General features: G+C 45.6%; 1 protein-coding gene across 5 annotated transcripts in view; it reads left to right on the forward strand.

The window, feature by feature from the left end:
• Positions 1-338: 338 nt before the first annotated feature.
• The window catches only part of CFAP91 (cilia and flagella associated protein 91), a 130,102-nt gene continuing 107,764 nt past the window's right edge, over positions 339-22,676 (forward strand). For 3 of the 5 annotated variants that reach the window (XM_075000566.1, XM_075000567.1, XM_075000570.1), the window contains exons 1-10: positions 339-469; positions 3,834-3,910; positions 8,384-8,541; positions 13,678-13,761; positions 16,082-16,138; positions 17,266-17,308; positions 17,488-17,552; positions 20,919-21,100; positions 21,802-21,979; positions 22,465-22,622. In XM_075000566.1, the coding sequence (XP_074856667.1) occupies positions 352-469; positions 3,834-3,910; positions 8,384-8,541; positions 13,678-13,761; positions 16,082-16,138; positions 17,266-17,308; positions 17,488-17,552; positions 20,919-21,100; positions 21,802-21,979; positions 22,465-22,622 (1,120 nt within the window). In that variant the 5' untranslated portion in view covers positions 339-351. The remainder of the gene's footprint in view (positions 470-3,833; positions 3,911-8,383; positions 8,542-13,677; positions 13,762-16,081; positions 16,139-17,265; positions 17,309-17,487; positions 17,553-20,918; positions 21,101-21,801; positions 21,980-22,464; positions 22,623-22,676) is intronic. The other 2 variants (XM_075000569.1, XM_075000568.1) reach the window with 2 other exon arrangements.

Raw genomic sequence — 22,676 nt, forward strand, 5'->3', positions numbered from 1 at the left:
GCCTCACAACACCTGAGAACAGAATAATAGTCAAAGGGTAACAAACCAAGGAGGGGCCGTGTCCATTTCATTTGCACGTAATACACTTCGCAGCACTATCCATTAATGAGAATGAAGTCGAAGTCAAAGTCAATAGGAGCCAGATGATGCCCACGCTCCTTGCCGCTCAGCGGGGATCCCTACGCCCAGTGCTGCACTGCACGGGAACTGCCCGGCCGGCGCTCCCACTGGCGCTAGATGGGCGGGGCGCTGTTGGATAGGTGCGCGCCGAGGGCCCCGCCCCCGGCCGCCAGGCCCCGCCGGCGCCGTTGCCATGGGAACGGCCGCCAGCGGCCAGGCGCAGCGTTGGGGATGAAGAGCTCCGCGGTGATCAAGCCGGTGCAGGGCCGGGTGGGCGACGGAGGCCCGGGCCCCAGGAGCCGGTACCGCTCGGACCTGGCCCCCGGCAGAGCCTTCGACTTCCTCTACGGTACCGCCGAGCGGTCCGCGTCCGGGGGGGGCGGGGCTAGGGCTAGGGCTGGGGCCGGCCTGGTCCAGAGACCTAGAGTGGGGCGTCGCCAACGCCGCAGGCCCCACCTGGGAGGCTGCAGACTTGGGGAGACGAGGCCCCGCCTCCCGTGCCGGAGCGCCGCCTCTGATAGGCCGGGCTCCCCACCCCCTCAGCTCACACACACTCCGCGTGCTCGCTCGCTCGCGCCGCCCTGCCTGACGCGCCTCGGGGGAGGGGAGGCTGGGGCTGGAGCAGGGCCTGCAAGGCTAGGGGAAGTCTACCCTGAGGGAAGTCCTATTGGGGATCGAGGGGGCGGGACTTACCCGGAACGTCGGCGGCGGCTGCGCGATTGTAGCTACGCCAGTTGCGTACCTAAAACCGACTTCGCAGCAGTCGACAGGAGCGCAGCTCCCGCCCGCCTCCGTTCGTCCTCGTGGCTCGTGGGGAGGTCCGAGATGGACGGCCCCGGAAAAGCGCCGTTTCGTGCAAGCGTGAAATGGTGCCTGGGAAGATTGACCCTTAGCGGTTAGTGTAGGCGTAGTGTCGGATATGCACGGCTGGAGTTGAGGTAGTTTAGGTCAACTTTCTGCAGCGTCCCCACTGCGGGAGGTGGAGGGGAGACCCTCTTCCCCCATCGACTTCCCTTACTCCTCGTGACTCAGTGGAGTGCCAGGGTCCACAGGGGCACTGTCAGCAAGTTGATTTGGCAGGTCCTTACTAGACTTGTTAAGTTGAATTCCAGGAGATTGATCACAAGCCTGAAATTAAAGAGGTGATCACAACATTGGGGAAGAGGTGTGGGCAGAGCATGAAGTCTGAGCTTGGGCTCAAATTAACCACCCTACTTCCATCCCCACTGCAAAAGTGCCAGCCTAAGGCCAGGTCTCCAGTACTGGAGAAGATCGACCTACCAACTCCAGCAACAAGAATAGCATAGATGGAATTGGCTTACTTAAGGTCAAATTTCTGTGGCATGCCTGCTGCAGGTGGTTGATGGGAGAGACTCTCGTCACTTACTCCTCATGACCCTGTGCAGTAGGGGAGTCAAAGGGGGTACCATCACTGGTCAGTTTTGCAGTTCCTTGCTACATCAGTTTACTGGAACCCTGGAAGAGTGCTCTCTAGAGCATCAATCTCTGGGTAAGAGAAGACAAGCCCCAAGCCTAAAACATATTGTAGGAGGGTCCAAGCTCTCATTAAGGTGAGACATAGGGTCAGAGCTCTTTTGCTTTCCTGTGTGCATATGGGTCTAGCTGGTTTTGGGTCCTGAATACCTTGCAGCAGAGGAGCTGTACTGCTGACAGCCAGTGCAGGGGCCAGGAGTGTTACTACTGGCTGGCTGAACAGGCTCCCAATTCCTGCTCTTCCTCACTGCTTTTTAGATCTGGCCCAGAGTGGGGAGCAAGCTGTCAGGCAGGAGGTGGCTCTTGGGTGTCAGGGTGTAGGGGACAGTTGCATGTGCCATTTCAGATATTTTGGAAAGGGGGCAACCTGTGCATCATGTGATATGGGGGGGCAGAGTGAGAAGGGTAAGTTCTGTGCAAGTCAAGCAATAAATGAGGAGGATAAACCACATCCATCCTTTTCTCCCAAACACAAACATCACTTCTTTCTTGAGTGGTATCAGCTGATTTAGATCCCATCATTTTGTACTTATAGTTGAGATTATATTTTTCTGTGTGCATTACTTTACATTTATCAACAATGAATTCCACCTGCCATTCTGTTGCCCAATCACCCAGTTTTGTGAGATACCTGTTTAACTTTTTGCAGTCAGTTTTGGACTAAACAATTATGAGTGATTTTGTATCATCTGCAAATTTTGCCACTTTTTCACCCTTCTTTCAAAATGTTATGAATAAATTGAACAGCATTGGTCCCAAAGCACAATATTCTTTTCCCCTTATCTTTTAAGTGGAGTACCTAGCAATGTTTTCATGACTACCGAAGGCATGGGTGGGGAACCCTTTTTGGGTCGGGGGGCCAGAGCTATGGAGTCTGGGCAGGAGGGAGGGTGCATGAATAGTCTGGGGTGGATGATCTGGGCCAGAGTGAGGTGCAGGAGCAAGTTGTGGGTGGGTGTGCAAGGGTGGTACAGGAGCAGGCTGGGGGTGTGCATACAGATGAGAGGAAGGGTGTAGGGGGCTTTGAAATATAGGGGGCTGAAAGGAAGGAGTCAGGGTGAGGGGTTGGGGAGTCAGAGCAAGAGAGAGATGCAGGAAAGGTATGTGGGGTGTGGGCAGGAGGGTTGGAAGGTTTAGGGTGCAGGGTCTGGAAGGGAGGGAACAGGGTTGGGGTGAGGGGTCTGGGAGGGTGCAGGAGGGTGATAGTAGTGAGGGGTCTGGATGAAAGGGGGTGCAGGAGCTGTCTGGGGGCATGGGGTCTGGGTGACAGGAGTGCAGCTTACCTTTACAGTTTCCCCAGACACACTTAACTCTGCCTCCCCTCCTGTTTGCTCCCAGACACTGCCCTCTGCTGCTCTGATTGGCTGGAATTCTGGCCAATCAGAGCAGCAGTAGGAAGCCTTCAGGACACGTCGCCTAGACAGCTGCTGCTCCCCTAGGGGGAATAGCAGCAAATGGCAGTGGAGCTACTTCCTGCCCCCCAGTCCCCAGAAGAGCCCATGGTCTGGATCTGGACTGCAGCTAGCCAGATCTGGCCCTTGAGGCTCATGGCTCCACACTATCCACCCCGCTGCAGGCTGGGTGCCATGGATGGGAGCCCTGAACCAGAACCAGACAAGCTGCAATCCAAATTCAGACCATGGGCTGGGGTTCCCCACTGCGATCTAAGGATCCTTCAACTACTTGAAGGACGAGCCTTTTGTTACCTTAATAATCCTGCCTCCCTCTGTTTATGAAATAACTCTCTGCTCCAAATGCAAAGCTAGGAGTAGCACAAGCTCTTTTGTGATTCAGAGCTGTCTCTGGAGCTAGGGTATGTGCTTTAAGCAGATCTCAAGTATGAAATACAGGGGTTCAGACTTAAAGGGGATAGCTACAGCATCCCCTACCCTTCCTAAATGGCTCCTCTGCTGGCTCGCAGCTGCTTAATATTTTTAACAGTAGTCACTAAAGTATTTTTAAAATTGAGCCTTTTCTCCCCACTAGAGCATGGCCCACATCATACAGCTGTAGTAGCATTCAACATGGAGGCGGGCTGTGTGATGTTGCGGGTGTGGGCGTGTTCAGAGATGCAAAAGTGTGCTTGCTCATTTTTATTTCTGTCTCTTGTTTAGTCTATGAAGTGGAAGAAGTGACCTCTTATCAAGAGGAGCCTGGCTAATGTTCCTTTCATTTTTTAAAAATCTGTGACTAGTTCCATGTGGCTGCTTTTATTTCAGATCCCTTGTATGTGTTATCAAGTGAGAAGGACCATGCACAGGCAAATGTCCAGGCTCATCTCTTGTGTGACAGGATGGTAGGTTGCTTCAGCCTGAGACATCTTCAAGGAAAGTTGTCTCCACACATTCTTCGCTGTATCAAAGTAATATTAATATATGTGTAAAAACTTGAATGCACTTGGACAATTTTAACTTTGATGAACTTAACTTTCTGTAAAGAAAGGAAATTTTATCTCTAACCCACGAATAGTTCAATAACTGATCACTACCACTTGTTTGGGTTGACTTTATACCAGTATTCTAGAAATAAGCAGTAATGTGTGCTGTTCCCAAGCTCCTAAATCATAAGTGTTTGAAAATGGGACAACCCTGAATGCCTTTGATGGCAGCTGATCTGTGTCTCTTTAAGAAAGGTCTTAGGCAGCGTTTTTTCTCTAGGGAAAAAAGGTGCTGGAACTGAACCAGCCCACCAATCCCAGGTGGCTTAACGCCTCGCAGTCCCAAACCACCCCTGGACAGCTTAATCCCTTGCAGCCTCAAACTGCCTCTCCCTCCTGCCCCCAGGTGGCTTTATGTCTTGCAGTCCCAACTGCTGCCTCTCCTGTCTCCAGGCTTAATCCCCCACAGCCCCAAACTGATCCCCACCTACCTTACGCGGAAGCAGCCAGTGGCTCCCAGCTTGGTGCAGCCATGTGTGAGCTGCCCAGAGCAGCTTCCAGCACAGCCTGACCATTCACAAGCTACCCAGAGTGGCTACCGATGCAGTGCGGCCATGCGCAAACCACCCAGAGCAGCCCCTGACACGGCCCAGCCCTGTGTGAGCCACCCAGAGCAGCCCCTGGTGCGGCCCAGCCCTGTATGAACCACCCAGAGTGGCTCCTGGCATGGCCCGGCCATGTGCAAGCCGCCCAGAGCAACTTCCGGCATGGTTCCCTACCCCACCCAGGGAAAAAAGGTGCAGGAATGTCATTCCGTGGTGTTCCAGCAGAAAAAAAAAAAAGCCCTAGTTTTAGGCATAATAGAAGAATTGGATTATTGTTATGCTGTTTTTTAAACAGAGCATTTGAAACGTAAGTAACATTTCACACAGTGCCCTTACTTATCTTGATAGCTGCAAGTGAGCCATTTAGGCAGAAAGTAAAAGTAGAAAGGGATATGAAACAACTTCAGTGAATTAAACTTTGTTACACACAAGAAGTTCTAATTTTACCCTCCTGCACTTGTTCAGACTATGTTCCTGAATGAGTAGGCTGGGAGGCATTCTAAACTCTTGGCTCACAGCTCTTCTTGCAAACAGGCTGACACCTTCCATTCTAGCATTGCAACAATGAAGCCAATAAAAATGTATTTTTCAAAGCCTGTTTCCTGTCTCCTCCCTGCTGCTCATCTTAAATCCTGTTTATCTGAAGTTTCTTGATGTCGTCTAAGATGATGGCTACAGTAGTAGCTAACGATAGGAGTCAAGGGTTGACAGTCTCGGTTACATGGAGTCCTGGAGGTTTCCTCCCATAATCTTAAATTTAAAGATCAATTCCTGAAGACTCCACAACAGTCCTGGAGGGCTGGCAACCCTGTGGAATTCCCGCCTTGCCTAAGTGCTCACAGTACTTCTAGGGGTGGGTTTCTGAGTTTGCCTGCCTACATGTGCTTAGGGTAGCTCAATGAGAGTTAGTGTGAGTGTAAAGAGTTTAGCCCCAGTAGCATGGGCACCTGTAGCAGCACTGCCAAGCTTGACTATGTGCCTACACAGTTTAGGTGGTTTTGTACTCCACGCAGCCCATACTATCATGGCTACGGTAATATTCTACTCACCCTCGCTCTAATTGATCTAGTGTGCATGTCTGCTTTCATTGTTTCATAAGCTTTAATTTTTTTATCCTCACAAATCTGAAGGAGGCAGGATAGTGTTAGTGTACGCACTTTACAGAGGAGGGTCTAAGGTACAGAGAGATTAATATGACTTATCCAAGATTACATAGGAACCTGCAGCAGTGCCCTTCAGGCCAGACAAAATATATGGATGTGTTTTCATTTGGGTTTGTATGCACTAGCACAGTGGTTGGCCGCCAAACTAGCAAGAGCCAATTTTTATAAAATTTAGTTTAAAAAAAAAATTCAGGAGCTGCAGTGCATGTGAATATGAGATAGTCCTTAATAAAGTCAAACTATACTTTTTGTCATCCACTATTTTAAGAACAGTGCAGATAATGATTTGTAATGCAATACATATTTATTCAGGATGTTCACAAACTTTTTTACATATTCTGTTTCCTCATCCTTTGTGTTTGTACCACTGTCTTCCTGACTTTCACTCCCAAACCCACTTTAGTTAGGCCAGTTTTACTTCATGTTTCATTTTGGTTTTCTTTCTTAAAATGCATGTTGCCCTTCATAGCAGGAATGTCACGAGCTTCGTTTTCCTTTTCAGAATCAAGACTCTATCAGCAACACAATCAAAACACAGATACTGTATTCTATCCCACAATGCACTGCACATGTTAAAAGTGGAGTTGTCCAGCATTTTGAGACCACATCTCATTTGCTATTTAGATATGAGTTCATTTTTGGGCTTGTAGCTATTCCCCATTTATTGAAAATAATCAGGAGATTTTTTTTTTTTTTTTTTTTTTTTTTAACTTTAAGGCCTTCTTTGTGGCTCCCAATGCTGTAACTGCAAAGAGCAGTGTGTGGCTCTGGAGCCTCATGTTGCAGACCCCTGTACTAGCACTTGGTTGGTGAAACTTTTGTCCATCAGGAATGTGAAAAACATGCATCCCTGACCAACATACGTTTCACCAGCAAAAGTGCTGACATAGCTAGTGGCCGTCTTTGAGGGTAGTTTAATAATGTTGGCAGGAGAGCTTCCTCCAGTTGGTGCAGATTAGCTACATGAGAGACCTTACAGCCATGCAGCTCAAGTGGTACAGTTGTGCTGGTGTAATGTCTGAAGCATAGACATTGCCTCACTCTCCACAACTCCAGGGTGTAAAGGCGTGATAAGTCTACCAGCTGTACCAGTTGATCCTATCAGACTCTGCTATCTCCAGGATTTCTGGTGTGACTTCTGTGCATGTAGCACAGAGAACAGAAATACCACCAAATCATGCCTAGCTCTGAGTGTAGTTTTTGTTTAAACATCTGACTGCATCTTTTTGATATTGGTCACTCTCCAAAACACCAAATTCTAAAGGGGAGCCCTTATGTATTGAGCGCTTGTCCATCCCCAGCTTATCTATGATGTATTCAGGGCCATCCTGAAGGAGAGCAGGTCTCAAGGCACCCTTCCTCCACACTATAGGCACCACTCCTGTGGGCAAGGGAGCTGGGGATTACTTGGGGCTGAGGGTCAGGCATGATGGAGGCAGCAGAGGTCACCTCTCCTCCCTCCCACACTCACCATGTGGCAGCGGGAGTCACAGCCTGCTCCACCCTGCCTCCCTCCTGGCTCACTGTGCCTCGCTTCTCCACAGTGGCAGTTGCCCATCTGATGAGTATGGGGGGCGGAGGGGGAGGCAAGCTCTGCTGCCCAACCCTCAGCCGCAGGTAAACCCCCACCCTCCCATCCCTAGGGAGGTTGGGTCAGCCACTGTGGGATCCCAAAAGCCTGGGATTATCTCTACCTGCACTGGAAATAACACCCCCCAGCTGCAGTGTAAGCATACCCTTGCAATCCATGGACTGGGCTTCTGAGTTGGCAGCTATTGAAATAAAAGGGGCAATTCAGATCTTAAAATATCATTTTAGACTTTCTGCCAATGTAGAGAAATATAGGTGTATCAGTTACATGTGGGCTACATTTTCGAAGGATTTATTTACAGCTGTATTGGGTGATTCTTAGCCTCTGTATGCCCCTCCAGTTTAGTACTCTATGCACCTTATTTTGGGAAGCAGTCTTACTGATTGATGTAATTAGAGCATGCGATTACCTCTACCACCTCCAGTTATAGTTCTGTATTTCACCATGGCCGTGTCTACACCAGCCCCAGACTTCAAAATGGCCACCCAAATGGCTATTTGGAGGTTTACTAATGAAGCGCTGAAATGCATATTTAGCGCTTCATTAGCATGTGGGTGGCCGCGGCACTTCGAAATTGACGCGCCTCGCCGCCGCGCGTCTCGTCCCTACAGGGCTCCTTTTCGAAAGGACCCCGCCTACTTCGAAGTCCCCTTATTCCCATGAGCTCATGGGAATAAGGGGACTTCGAAGTAGGCGGGGTCCTTTCGAAAAGGAGCTCCATCGGGACGAGCCACGCGGCGGCGAGGCGTGTCTATTTCGAAGTGCTGCGGCCACCCGCATGCTAATGAAGCGCTGAATATATATTTCAGCGCTTCATTAGTAAACTTCGAAATGGCCATTTGCGTGGCCATTTCGAAGTTTGGGGCTAGCGTAGATGTAGCCCATAACTTGTTTAATTGTTATATATTTCTATATATTTTTCATGCCTTGTTTACATATAGACTCAAAAACACTAGCTGACGATATACCTTTAATGCAGCATGGAACTGCTAAGTAACAACCACCGTTTCTTTTGTCTGTACATTAATATTAGAAAAAGATGCCGATATTTAAAACCATGTTTAGCAGCCTGATCCATTATCCTTGGTACAATCTGCGTTTGGAGGAAAAATTTCCTGTGCCCCCATTTATTGACCGAAGATGGAGAGGCAAGGCTCAGCAGCGTCTAGAGGCTCTTCAGCAGCTTGCTAGGTAAGTAACCTACTGTTGGCCAGTATTTAAAAAAAGATATACAGGATAGATTACTGCAGTTTGATCCTACTTACATCTTGCTGAACTTGATTCGGAGGTTATAGCTGTTGTGGTATATGGCCACCCATCTGCTTTTTTGGGAGTGGGTGTTCCACATTTCTTCAGCTCTATCTGCTCCAGTTGCCAGTAAATTAAGAGATGCATTTAAACCTCTTGTTGTCAGCATAAGATATAAAAACTTCAGTGATCAAGGCTGGAGCTACTTAAGTAATAGTCTTTTACCTTTGCCCCACTTAGGCTGAAGCCATCTGGATTGTCTTTGCTGTGCATCCCAAAGTTTCATTTGGACTGGAGCAGGGCAGGGCCTTTTTAGTGCAGGAGTCCTGTTTGAGGAATGCTGTCTGGAATATATTCATTAGGATTCCTGTTCAGCAAAGTACTTCACCATGTATTTGACTTGAGGGCTGGAGTTCCTCTGTAGCTGTAGCATCTGACCATTCCCCTTTCCTTTATCAGAAGCCCTATCTTGTTTGGTTTCTTTTTCTTTGTCTTATTTATTTTGACCAGGGTTGCCGATTACCTGGTCCACTTGAACAAAGTTGCTTAAATAATGTTTTGTGTTTTTTCCCTTGTGCACATCTGGGACGCTACAACAGATGCTTAACAGTTAACAAAACAATACTATTATTTTCTATAAAATGTTGCATATAAACTTTGCAAAACACTTCAAAGAATTAAGGTACAGAGACAGAGGGAGCTGAGGATGGAGAGCTTGTTCCGGACAAATTTTACCTGCAGAAGAAAGATTCTGCTCCAGCACCTATGGAGAAACAGAAAAGAGAATACTGCTAGGCATGCAGAAAGAGTGGGAAGCAGAATGCAATGTTTGCAAAGTACAATAGGCTGTGTCTTGTCCATCGAGGATTTTGAGTAGGATCCTGAGATGAATCAAAAGTTCATGGAGTGATGTGTGGAGACACCTGTACTTATCAGAAAATGGGCAGCAGTATCATTAAGAGCTGGGACTCAGAGAGGCTACTTGGAAGAGCAGTAGTCAGAAAAGGAGGGATATTGACGTGGAAGAAGAATTCACATGGTTTTTCTGAACATATGAAAACTAATTCGTTTCTCTATTCAGGGTATATGTTATACTGTTAAGTTTTAAATATCACCATTGTGCTCTTTTCCACTCAGCTTTTTTTGCTCAGAAGTTGAAGCTTGCCAGCTTCAGACTAGAAATAAAATGAAATTTTTAACACTGAAGGTAACTAACCATTGGAACAATTTACTGAGTATCATGGTGGATTCTCCATCACTACCAACTTTTAAATCAAGATAAAGTGTTTTTCTAAAATGTGTTTGTTAAAACAGAAATTAATTTAGGGGACTCCTGTACTCTGTGTTGCACAGGAGATCAGACTAGATAGCCACAATGGTGCCTTCTGATCTTACTGTTTTTGTACAAGGATGACAGTAGCAGGTGTTAGCAGCACTGGTTGTTCTCACATTTACTTCTTGCATTGATTGTGTCAACAAGCTGCTTCTAGACCAGTGGTCTCCAAGCTTTTAAAACACAAGATCACTTTTTGAATTTAAGTACAATTAAGGACCTACCTCAAATCCAAATATCCTTGCCCCCCCTCCTTCCCCACCCCTTCTCTGCAGCTCTGCTTCTTCTCCGTGGCTCTATCCTGCTCACTCCATTCCCCGTCCCTTTCTCATTCTCACTCATTTTGACCAGACTGGGGCAGGAGGTTGCGATACAGGGGGGCACAGACTCTGGTTTTGGGCTAAAGAGTTGGGGGGTGAGAGGGGCTCTGGGCTGAGCGTGAGGCAGGGGTTTGGAGAGCAGGACAGTGTTCATGCTACAGACACCGGGAGGGAGATTGGGTGCAGGAGGGCTCAGGTGGGTAGGGAAGGGGTTTAGAGTGCAGGCTATGGATGGGCAGTGGCGTAGTGGGTCTAAAACAGGCTGACCCTTGCCCTAGCCCAATGCCACTTCCAAAAGCAGCTGGCATGTCCAGCAGTGGCTCCTGGGGGGGCAGTTGGCTCTGTGTGTTTTCTCCTTTCCACAAGTGCAGCCCCCACACCTCACACTGGCCATGGTTCCCCATTTCTGGCCAATGGGAGCTGCAGGGGCAATGCCTTCAAGCTATGGCAGTGTGTGGAGACCTCCTGCGGGCCAAAGGGACTTGCCAGCCATTTCCAGGAGCGGTGCAAGGTCACAGTAGCCAGGAGTCTGCCTTACATCACTACATTGCTGGACTGTTAGCAGCTGATCTTCTGATTTGGAGATGGAGCCCAGTGCCAGGAGGCTGCTGGTCAGTGTTCCACATGTGGATGGAAAAAGTTAGAGGGAATGAATTTTGTTTTGTGCACCAATATTGAGGTAATGTGGAGATGTGCACCAGCAATGGAAACAAGAAGCCTAGATTAAAAATTATAATAGAGATAAATACTCCAACCATAACAGGTTAGGCATTTTAGAACTCAATACTCAAACAATTCAGTTGAAGCATAAGAGAGAATAGAAATTATGAAATGCGCAGACTAGTCAAAAACCTAAAACAATGAGCCTTGAAAGAAGTAAATGTAGTAACACCACCAGATGCATTGGGTCAGGTGTTGAGTGTGAAAGATGGAGTGTGTTTGTGTGAGTGACAAAGACACACAGTGTGTGTGACTGACAGAGATGCTCATTGCCCCTTTTAAGTATGCTGAGCACATTCAGATGCAGGAGCAGCTGGCAGCGAGCTCCCTTCATCCCAAGCCCTGTCATGTTCCCCTTCTCTACGGAGATTGAAACACAGACATTCCGGTCATAGGACTACGTGGTGCAGCTGCCCCAGGCCCTGTGCTTTTGGGGCCCTTGCAGCAGCTGCCCCAGGCATCCTACGAACAGGAGAAGGGAGGATTACCTAGGGAAGGGTGTGGCCAGGAGTGGGGGGAGCAAAAGCCTCCCCTCTGCCCCTGCTCGCCACATAGCATGAGCAACAGCCTGCTCCACCATAGCCTCCCAGCCCACTGAACCCCACTTCTCTGCAGCATTGGGAAGTGGCCTCCACTCACATCTGCCCACATAGAAGCAGGGTTCAGTAGGCTGAGAGAGCACGGCAGAGGCTGCCAGTTGTGCCATGGAGAGAGTGCAAGGGAGCGGGGTGAAGGGAGGTGAGCCCCTGCTGCTACTTCTGCCCTCTGTGCTGTGCCCTGCCCCAGGTAATCCCTGGCCAGGCTGATCGGGGAGCGGGTAAGGTGAGTGGAGTGGAGGGGCTGTGCCCTATGAGGTAGGATTTGCCTATATATTTCTTCACTTTACACACTAAAAGCTGATTTTTTTTTCTTTCTAACTTTCAGCACCCCACACTGCACCCAGGATATGAAAATCTAACTGGGCTTTTTTTCACCTCTTGCATTTCCATTAGTAGTAATTTTGCAAGAGCAACTCAATTGACAGTAGAACTTCTTGAAATTCATTGCAATTTGAACAGACATCAAAGAAATCAATTAAAAAGTCCATCCTCATATCAACGCTAGTTGACAGTGTTGCTGACAGAAGACAGACTGCTCACTAGTAGCTGTGTTGAATTTTTCAAGGCTAACAGGAATAAATTCTTGACTGTGTCAGCAAATTCAGCAGATGTAGCTGAATACATAAGGATACACAAGGGATAAATCTGTGGACTGAGAAAGGGCTAATTGCCCTATCCTTATTATGACTATCACTGTACTATAATGAGATAAGTAGCTTATGTTAACAATGATAAATCACGAAAATAAGTGCCCACCTGTGCTGAATAAAATAAGAATCCATCTGGATGGAGCAGCAGTCTGACATGTGGTGACAATGCCAGTAGGAAAAGCCACCAACTCAATTAACTCATTTGAACCGCAAGCAGCATTTTACAATTAAAGGTTGTTCAGAGCCGAGAAAGCCTTTCAGATTCAGATACTAGCATCTTGGCCAAGACATTGTTTTGCAATACATTTGGGCAGGTGCTGGGAAAGGATGATTTAAAACAAACTCTGCAATGTCTTGGATACCAGAGAAGATTGATGAAGCCTCATTCTGTACAATGTTTTGTGGTAGTGGATGGCTAAACTCTGTCTCTGAGTTCTGCAGTACAGCTCTTGAGCTTGTGATGGGAGGTTCTTGGACTCAACAGATCACAGCAGGCAGTGCTCTGTTTCAATCCAAGTCATACAACATTTTCTGCTGGTATCTATATCTCTGATATTGATTCTGGGTTCAAAATTAGGGCAGAAACAAACTGTTCCATTTTATATAAATTAGATTCAGGCTTCTGATTAGTTGCCAAAAATGTATTAATAAGGCAAAGTGTGACTTTCTGAACTGGTTCTTAGCTGGTGATGTGGCCTCAGGTTTTTCAAGGAACTCTGTTTCCTCTCTGTAACCTCTTTCATTCATGGTGTCCTGAGCTCTCTGATCATGGGCAACCTCTCACAAGATATGGACAGGAAATTATAGACAATCTGTTGTCCTCTTTCAAACTCAGTATTGGGTTATCCAGGATGGGAAATTAGGGGAAGGGTGGGGACAAATGGGTTGTTTTTACAGGGGATAAATTCTAGCCAATGGACTCCTGAAAGTACCACCTACAAGGTCAGCCTAATGTTGCAGAATGCAGAATGAAAGCTTCCTCTCCTGTCATTTACAGGTTTAACAAAATCTGTTTTGCCATTTTTGTCATCCTCCCCTTATATTTTTTGCTATACAAATATATTCGTATTCTTTTGCATGCCCACACAAATAAGTAAAAATAACTGAATTTCACAAATTCAGACTTTTCTAGTGGTTAATAGTCACCAAAGGATAGTTTCCAGGTCAGTTTAATTGAATTTTATTTTAACAGAAGTAATAAATGATTTTTGTCTATGCAGTGTGAAGCTTCATTAAATTTAGAGCTGTGAGACTATAAAATACTGTAAATGCGAATTCTTGAGATTTTGCAGGTATGGGTGTTTGCTCTTATTTATTACAGAGTTTGAGGTGTGTCTGCTTTGATTATGAGACAGAAGTCCAGAATAAAGTATAGTTAAAAAGTATCTTTTTTTTGAAACATCCAAACTTCTCTGAACATACTGTCTGAAAATTTTGTGATCTGTTTTGCTTTTTAGATCTCAGCCTTCTCTTCAGATTCCTCATATTATGAATGAAGATCCTGAAATTAGTGGTAGGAACCGTTACAAGTATTTTGAACGGTATGGAATGAATTAATGACTACCATATATTTAATAAGCCAAATACTTGTCTCAGTCACTCTGTGTCTGACACTGGTGTAAACTTCAGTGATATCAGAAGGGTTGCTCTGGATTTTACACTGGTGTCATTGAGATTAGAATCTAGCTCAGTGTGTGATTGAGCACTTTAAAAATGAAACACTTGTGTAGGCAAGTGCAACAGCCAGTCAGTGCTTAGCAATTGCTTACACATAGCCTTGGGTATTAGACTCTGTCAAACTGACAGAGACATGTTGGTCCTGCTATTATGTATTTCCGGTCTCTTGAAAATTGAAAAAGGTAATTTTTAACTTCAGATCTGCTACCTGCCACTGAGACAAGCAGAGTGAATCTCAGTTTAACTTTTCATCAGAGGAATGACACCTCTTTCAGAACCACAACATTCCCTACAATTACACCACAGCCTTTGGCGTTGGTCTCAAGATTTAGTGTAGGACTTGAAACAAAAGTTCAAAGCCATGATACAAGAGTTCCCAACTGAGGTGCACAGGTTCCTTGGCACAAATTCGTTGCAGATGTATAGAGGTTTAGCTGTGTTAACATTAGGGGACTTGTGTTACACTTTGAACTTAGCCCATTTTAAATCCAGTTTTCTAAGATTTCTCATATTTTGCTAGTCTGGTAAAAATGCAAACATGTTTAGGGTTATTTTAGCAACAGAAAGACTCAGACTGGCTTGTTCACTGACAGCTTTCATTTAAACATTTAAAAGCCTCTCAAGGAGGCTATTTAGGAAGGTTGGTAATGAAGCTAGATGTATATTAGTTTCCTCAGACATGGAAATTTCTATTCTGTGTTTCCAAGCAGGAATTAATTAATTAATAATAGTGCTTAGGGCTTCAGCTGCATTTCATTTAAGAATTATCTCACTGCGCTGAAGAAGCGTATTAGATAAACTTAAAATGTGTTTACCTTAAAGGCTGATCTATGGTTTAGGATTCCACTTCTGGATTCCCATAGGGTTTAAGGAAATCCTAACATATATGCAAGGCTGAGAGTACTCTCAGTACTAACCTTACTTATTTTAGTAACTTTCTCACTGTTCAACCCCAGCTTGAATTACAGGTTGATTTTAGGAGCTGTCATCTTGAGAGCTTCTAGCACTTAGAACATATTTCTCCCACTTAATGTGACTTGAAATTTTATCTGTCAAAGATTCAAGTGTTAGTCTCTAATGCTAAAAGTTTCTGTGACAGTGGCTGCTAAAATAGGCCAGTCAACTTTGCAAGCACTAATCTGTGGTAGTAGGACAAGATCGGTGTTCTCCAGTTCTAGAGTCTGGGATAATATATTTTTCTAGGAATGAGAAAGGAGTTAGAAACATGGGAGTGAATTACATGAGATTTGTGAGAGCAACACTGAACATCTCAATAAACTAGCACATAACTTTATAAATAGTGAAAGTGAACTGGACTGTCATCACACTCACACACACGTTATGTGAAGGTTTCCAGGGCAAGTGGATTTTTGAGAGGTAGGAGAGAAAAATATTTGTAGGATCATAGGGATAGACAAGACCTCAGGAGGTTATCAAGCCCAACCCCATGTTCAAAGCAGGACCAATCCCAACTAAATCATCGCAGTCAGGGCTTTGTCAAGCCAGGACTTAAAAACTTTTAGGAATGGGGATTCCACCACCTCTCTATGTAACCTGTTCCTATGCTTCACCACCCTCCTGGTGAAGTAGTTTTCCTAATATCCACTTTAGAGCTCTCTCACATCGACTGGAGATCATTGCTCCTCATTCTGCCACCTGTCACCACTGAAAACAGCCTCTCTCCATCCTCTTTGTAGTGATGGACAAGGGGAGAGTTTTGTAGTGGGACAGGTAGATTCATGTCTGAGACAACCAGCCTTTATATTGTCTTTCTCAATCCTAATGTATAATCCATTAACAATATTGGTTCTGAATCTCCTCTTTTGACCCCATAAACTACATTAATGGTGTTGGGACAGCATAGGAAATTGTATAAATGAAAACCAAAGTGAGCTATTTGAATGAAGAACAATTTTTCTGCTTGGGTAGAGCAACATTTCTCACATATTGCTTAAGAAGTAACAACACAGTTTCATAAAAGATTAAAGAACTCCGAACAAACATACGTCCTTAAACATGGAGAAACAGATCCTCCATTGTTGTGAATCAGCAATGAAGTCACTGGGGAACTACTATGTTTTACAATATCTGAGGCTCTGATCCACCATTTTGCTGAGATATAATAACCCATTATTGTTCATCTTATTCTCATTGTTGTCTTAAACATGTTTTCTCTCTTTACAGACCTTGCATCCCTTTTCATAAACCATTTCCATTAAACGTTGCTTATGCAGTGGCAAGGTAAGTTGTGATGTTTAGAAAAACCCTGTTAAAACAGGTCAGTTTCTAGCCACAAATGCCTGGTTAGCTTAGTTAGAGGAGACTTGTATTTGTAATAATGAAGAGATAGTGAGAACTCATTAAAAGTTCAGAAAGAATCTGTACACAAGCATGAAATGACAAAAAGAGCAAGTTGGGGCAGATGCCTACAGCTTATCTCAGACATTGCTTGAGTTATATAAGCCCTGGTCTACATTAGGATGTTAGGTCAAACTTAGCTGACTTAGGTTGATTTTTCTAAGCAATCAGTTCATACTACAGGATCCATTCCACTGACTTAAATGGGTCCTTAAGTTGATTTTGGTACTCCTACTTTTCACAGGGAATAACGTCAAATATGACCTTGCATGGTTGACTTTAAGGTATTGAAAATGGAGCTCTGTGAAATTTCACTTTCTTGGCTTCCTAGGGGTTTTCCCCAGTACTCCAGTGTGACCATTCTGGGCAGCATTTTCAGCTCCACTGCTTTCCAGCTGTGCAGGAAATGGCCCATGAAAGTTCAAATTCCCTTTCCTGTTTGGCCAGCGTGGTGAGTGGGGCAGGCAGCACACCTCAGCAGCACCTATGGCCATGAATTCCCAGGGTGGCAGATGAACTTCGACATAGAAAGTGCTGGGGATCCATGACCTTATTGCTGGGGTGGGGCAGGGGATGGGGGAGAATGAAGCTGTGCTGAAAGAATTACAAAGCAGCAAAAGAAACACAAACATCCATGCAAAGGTCTCATAGGGCATAGTGGAAAAAGGATACACTAGAGACACCCAGCAGTGCTGTATGAAAATAAAGGAGCACAGGAAGGTGTACCAGAAGACAAGGGAAGCAAACGGATGTTCTCAATCACCACCACAAACATGCTGCTTCTAGGAGCAGCACCATGGGATTCTAGGGGGGGACCCTAACACTGTCCCCAAACAGTCTGTGGATACTCCTCCCACGAGATTCTTCAGGCAGCCTCTGGCAACAGCAAGGAAGACATGGTGGATGATGAAGATAATGATCAGGAGAGAGGTGACCGGATGAATGGAGCAGCCGATCTCACTAACATACAGAATATTTTTTTATTTTTGGATCCCATCCACTCTTCCCAGGCTGTTTTGCTGCCAGACCCTGATGGTGGGGAGGGCACCACTGGTGAGTTCTCATTTTTAACCATGCTGTAAGTGGGTTAAGGCAATTTGGTGTGATCTGTGGCAGGTGCTGTATCTACACAGCTGGGCTCCCCTGGAATAACTTGTTGGGATGGAGGAGGAATCCTCCTTGCACATCTCCATACAGCTGTTTGACAGGTATTCTTTAATACTTCTCACAAGGTTTCTGGGAAGGCCTGCTTTATTCCAACCTCCACGACAGGACACCTTTCCACACCAAGCCAGCCGTAAGTAATCTTAAGGGTATTAAGCTATGATAGCACAAGCTGCTTTGTCATGCCTGGCCCACCCCCCACTCTTCTTTTTCCTGGCTTCCTGGGGCAAGGGAAACTTGCACTGTCCCAGGCAAGAGGGAAGCATGCAGCAATCATGAGAGTCACACAGACCAGAGAAGGATAGCACAAGCTGTCCTGTTTTGCATTGCCCCCCACTCTCTTCCTGGGGGAGGGGAAACTTGCACTGTCCCAGGCAAGAGGGAAGCATGCAGCGACCATGAGAGTCACACAGCCCAGAGCATGATAGCACAAGCTGCACTTCGTCTTAGTTCCTGGGGAAAAGGAAAGGCTCACTGTCCCAGCCTGGGCGTGGGGTGGGCATGCAGTGACTGTGACAGCCACACAGCCTTGATAGCACAAGCTGCATTATCATTCCTCCTTCCCAGCTCCACCTCTCCACTCCCTTCCCTGGATTCCTGGGGAAAGGGAAATTCTCAGTGCCACCATTCCAGTAGCCACCATGCTTCCTGCTTGTAGCATGCACAGCTGCAGAATCTGCCAGTCCCACCATGGCTAGAAAGCATTCCCCACTCTGTACTTTATTGTGCCTCCATGCCTGGAAGCAAACTGAGTCATGTCATTACCTTAAGATCTCTGTGTCATACCTGCTGCACAGAGGACACTTAACAGCAAAAATTTGTCCTTGTACATAACACATCCCTATTGTTTCCCACAGGTACACTTTCATGAATTACTTTGTGTGTTGTAAAACTTAGCTCATCTACAGTAAATGCCTCCCCCCAATGTCTGTCCTTCACTTATATTTTGTTGCAGTGTCTGCAACAGTGGTCTCTTTCACGAACGCCCCTCCCGCAGCTTGTAGACTGAAACAGCTCAGAAGGCAAAAGGGAACATAGGAACTTATGTTCCTTGAACACGTGCAAGGTGCCTGCACAAACAGGGTACAGTTAATGCATGGAGGAGAACCATGCTGGAGGAGAGGAGAGTGTGAAGTCCAGACCCAGGAGGAGATGTTGAAGCTCATGGTACAGCAAACAGAGCTCATGAGGTGCCTGGTAGAGGAGCACAGAGCCCTGGTGCAGCCCATGCTGAACCACATGCCCTCTTCACCATGTTCCGTACCCTTCCCCCTCCGTTCCCAGAATGCCAGGGGGCTGCGGGGAGTCAAGGGTCGCCTTCTGTTCAACCCCCAGGGATGTGTCTCTGAGCAGAAGGCTGACATACCCCCACCTGTGATTGCAAAACACCTCTTGCTCTTGCTTACCTGCCTCCAAAGCCCCTGCCATTAACTCCTTTACAGTGTGCTTAATTTTGTCTCCTAAATAAAAACTCAGAACCTCTCAAACACTGTCTTTATTGCTTCTGCTGCACAAGGGTGGGGTGGGGTGGGGTGGGTTTACAGGCCAGCACACGTCATACAGAGGGCATCTTCTTAACAGCAACAGACATGACAACTGTCATGTCACTGTCTGGTCATTCATAAAGCCTCCCTGAGTAGCAGTACCCCTCACTGAACTTATCTTATTGCCCTCGTGTCTAGCTGCTCATAATACTGGCCACTGCAGTTAGGGAACCCCATCAGAGCAAAACCATCCATTGTGTCCTGCTCATTTCCCAGAGTCTCTGTCCATCATAGCAGAAGAGTATTGATTGCTTGGGCTGCCTGGATCACAGCAGCCCACTGTAGATTTACCCACTCCCAATTGATTGCTTACCGATTGGTAGCTGTCTGGTGTTGCAAGCTCCCACAGAGCTATTGCCACTCAGTTCTGAACTGTCAGAGCAGGTGTCATTCAGGTATTCCTGTGCTACCGGAATGGGAAAAGCAAGTCGCAGAAGTCCATGAAAGTGGCCTTATGCCTGCGGAAGTTTTGTAGCCACTGCTGACCATCCCATAGCCGCAGAACAATGCAAGCCCACTGGTCTGAGCTTGTTTCATGGCACCAGCACCGGAGCGCCATTGTGTAACGCAACATCAAGTGCAGCCAAGATCTCCACGTTCCTTATATCCAGTGTTTCACATACATGTATGTCCATGTCTTCTTCATAACGTGTGAGGTGTTCACCCTACTTGACATGACAGTTTGAAGCTGGATGGGGGTTCATGGTAGCCTTGCAATGGCATCTGCAGGTACCTAGTGAAAAAAGGGGCGTGAAGACACTGTTTGCCATTGCTTTCCAGCTGGAGGGGGAGGAGGTAAGTGGGCTATGGGAGACTGATGACATATGCCCAGAATTATCCATGGCACTGTTTTGTCCCGTCGGACATAGAGAGCTTAATCCACAATGCAAGGGGTCAGCAGGAACCCACATTGCTGACAAAGGTGAAGCTACCCATCCTAATGGGGGGACATTCCATCGATTTCTTGTGCCGTTGGGAACAGGCACACTCGATACTACAAAATTGGGTGCTAAAAAATTGACCTAAATAAAGTTGACCTAATCTCCTAGTGTAGATGTACCATGAGCAGCACCACGTGACCAGGGACGTGGTACATACATTCCTCAAGGGTGTTTTGGATCATGGTAAGGAAACATAGCCAAGTGTCTGACTCTTAGAGGAGAGGAAAGATCTGATATAGCCACATGTGGAGATGGGTGTTAACTGATTTTATTGAATGGGTTTGCAATAGCCTTTATTTGTCTATAACATCCTTGTAGTAGGGTAGCCATGGTATTCCTGAGGAACCAAAGTCAGATTTAACGTAAATGAATAGAATTCTCAGTGAACATGCTGGAGTTGTGTATACTGGTAGAGGAAATATTGTGTTTGTCAAAATGGCATAAGTATAATGTAAAATACAACAGTCCTACTTTATCTTGTCTTCTTCTGTTAGTTGCTTTTCAAACTACACCCCTTTCCAGTTGCACACCCTCTGAGTCGCATGTCAGTGTAAGTTGTGGCACTTCGCCGCTTACACTTGACATGAAACATACGTAAGGATGATGCACTCAGGTTGTCACAGGAGGGGGTGAACCTGCGACCTGAGGGACTAAAGCCCTGTGCTCTACCACATGAGCTAAAAGCCATCTTACATCAGTCTACATTTGGCCCTGAATCCTTAAATACCATATTGTAGTATACATGTGTATTAGAGATTTACATGCAACAGTTGAAGCATCTTGATGTGGACGGTTCATGGTTTACATTCTTGTAGGGAGGGATTTACATAAGTGCTCAAGAAAGGCCTCACTGCTCTGACTCAAGTCAGCCTCATTGAGGTCTGTGAGAGCAAATTTAAGCACTTTTGAAAATCATGTCTGTAAGTAGTATTCTCAAGTTCTTTAAATCTTAATGCAACAGCATTTACAAACACACATTCTGGCTCATGTTTGTTTGTTTGTTTGTTTTTTCAGAACAGAGCCATATGTTTATCCATCCATCACCAGTGATAGTTCACATTCCCCCACATCACGAACTCTGGGAACACAGACAGATTACCGGGATGGTGAAGCTCAGACTGACCCTTATTCTCCAGAATATGTAATACCTCTGGGTTCAATCCCTGAACTGATGACACTGGCCACTCTCACTTGGGGTGAGTTAGAAGAACAAGAAACATCTATTTTAGTGCTCCCTTCTCCTTAAGAATGATTGAATTGCTGTTTTTCTTTTTCAGAGGTCAGTTCTCTCAGTGTGGACGTTATGCTGCTGAGTTTCCTGCGGGTGTCTCAGTTTATTTAGCTTTAAAATGGCTGTAATATTATTTAGCTACGTAATAAGCCAAGTGTGAGGCATTTCATAAAGAGTTTTGAAATAGTTTCATTAAATGGCAGTTGATGTTGTAAGTGCGAATTATTCTTAATATGATTTTCATTTTTCTTTCCACTTCGAGTGCCACCTGCCTTGAATAACGGTGAATGCTGGATGCTTCAGAGAAAGGTGTCTATCCTCAAAATGCAGCTAAATGTATAGTGCTGTTTCAAAGAAGGGAAATGTCTTTCTAGCTCCCCCCAACCCCCAATCTGACCTCTTTCTGCTGTGGAGCAGAAGGAATGACAACCACCTTTTAAATGTTACCATAATTATGGTAACATTAAAAGATGCTATTCTTAACATTTTAAAGCTATTTGAGCTAGTTGTCTTAGAATTGTTAACTTCCATTTTTCAAGTGCTCTCTCTCTATTTGCTGTAAGGTTTTCTGTTGTGCTAATCACTGTAATATCTTAGTATGTTGCTCGTGGATATTATCCTGCTCCGTAGTCTTTCTAAAGAATTACTGCTTCTTGTCCCTGTAAGGGCGGGGTCTTCCAGCAGGCCAAGCTGAGGTGGAGATGATTGAACGTGCCCGAGAGAAACGTGCTTGGGACGCAACTCTTCCACCACTTAGCGATCTCTCACAAATTGAGAAGAGGAGGAGGATGATGGATGACATGGAGAGGAAGGAATGGGCCTTTAGAGAACAAGAAATAGAAAAGTAGGTGCAAACTGTATGCAGTGTTGCTCCTTCAGTTATAAGGAAACCAAATGGAGTTCAGAATCAGATAGTTCAGGAGTTTCGTAGTATGATGCATGGACTTTTATTGCTAGGTCACCTGTTCATTAGTGGTGATCTTCTTTTTTTTTTTTGTAATTTGAATCCTGTTCCTCTCTTATTCTGAAAAACCAACACCACCACAAATGGCATTTTTGAAGAGATGAAATTGTGAATGGGCAAGGAGGAAACACACTGGAATTGAAGTACAGTGATTTGTGGGGAGTGAGTTTTTTGGTAAAAGAGGCTCTGACTCATCACCTTGCATCAATGATAAACTCACTTTTTAAAATAAAAATACTAAAATATTAGATGTGAAGTTTGGCTGCATTTTACAGATAGATCAATAGGTAAATTGGGTTGAAATATAGCAATGCTGTTGGGGAACTCTTGGAGCATCTCAATTTATACCTTTTGTTTTCTTGAAGACTGCAAGATGTTCGACTAGAAATTTTAAAGAAGCTTTTGAGGAAACGAGAGGAGGATCAGAATGAAGTGGATATCAATCGCTTGGATGCCCACTGGTTTAACCGTCAGCGAGACAAAGAAGAGAGAGTGCGAAAAATTAAACATGAATATATAAAAGGTAATTTGGAGGATAAAGAAAACAGTGGAGGGTGGGGGTTCCATACAAAACCGT

Source organism: Carettochelys insculpta, chromosome 1 (genome assembly GCF_033958435.1).
Source record: "Carettochelys insculpta isolate YL-2023 chromosome 1, ASM3395843v1, whole genome shotgun sequence".
NCBI lineage: Eukaryota > Metazoa > Chordata > Testudines > Carettochelyidae > Carettochelys > Carettochelys insculpta.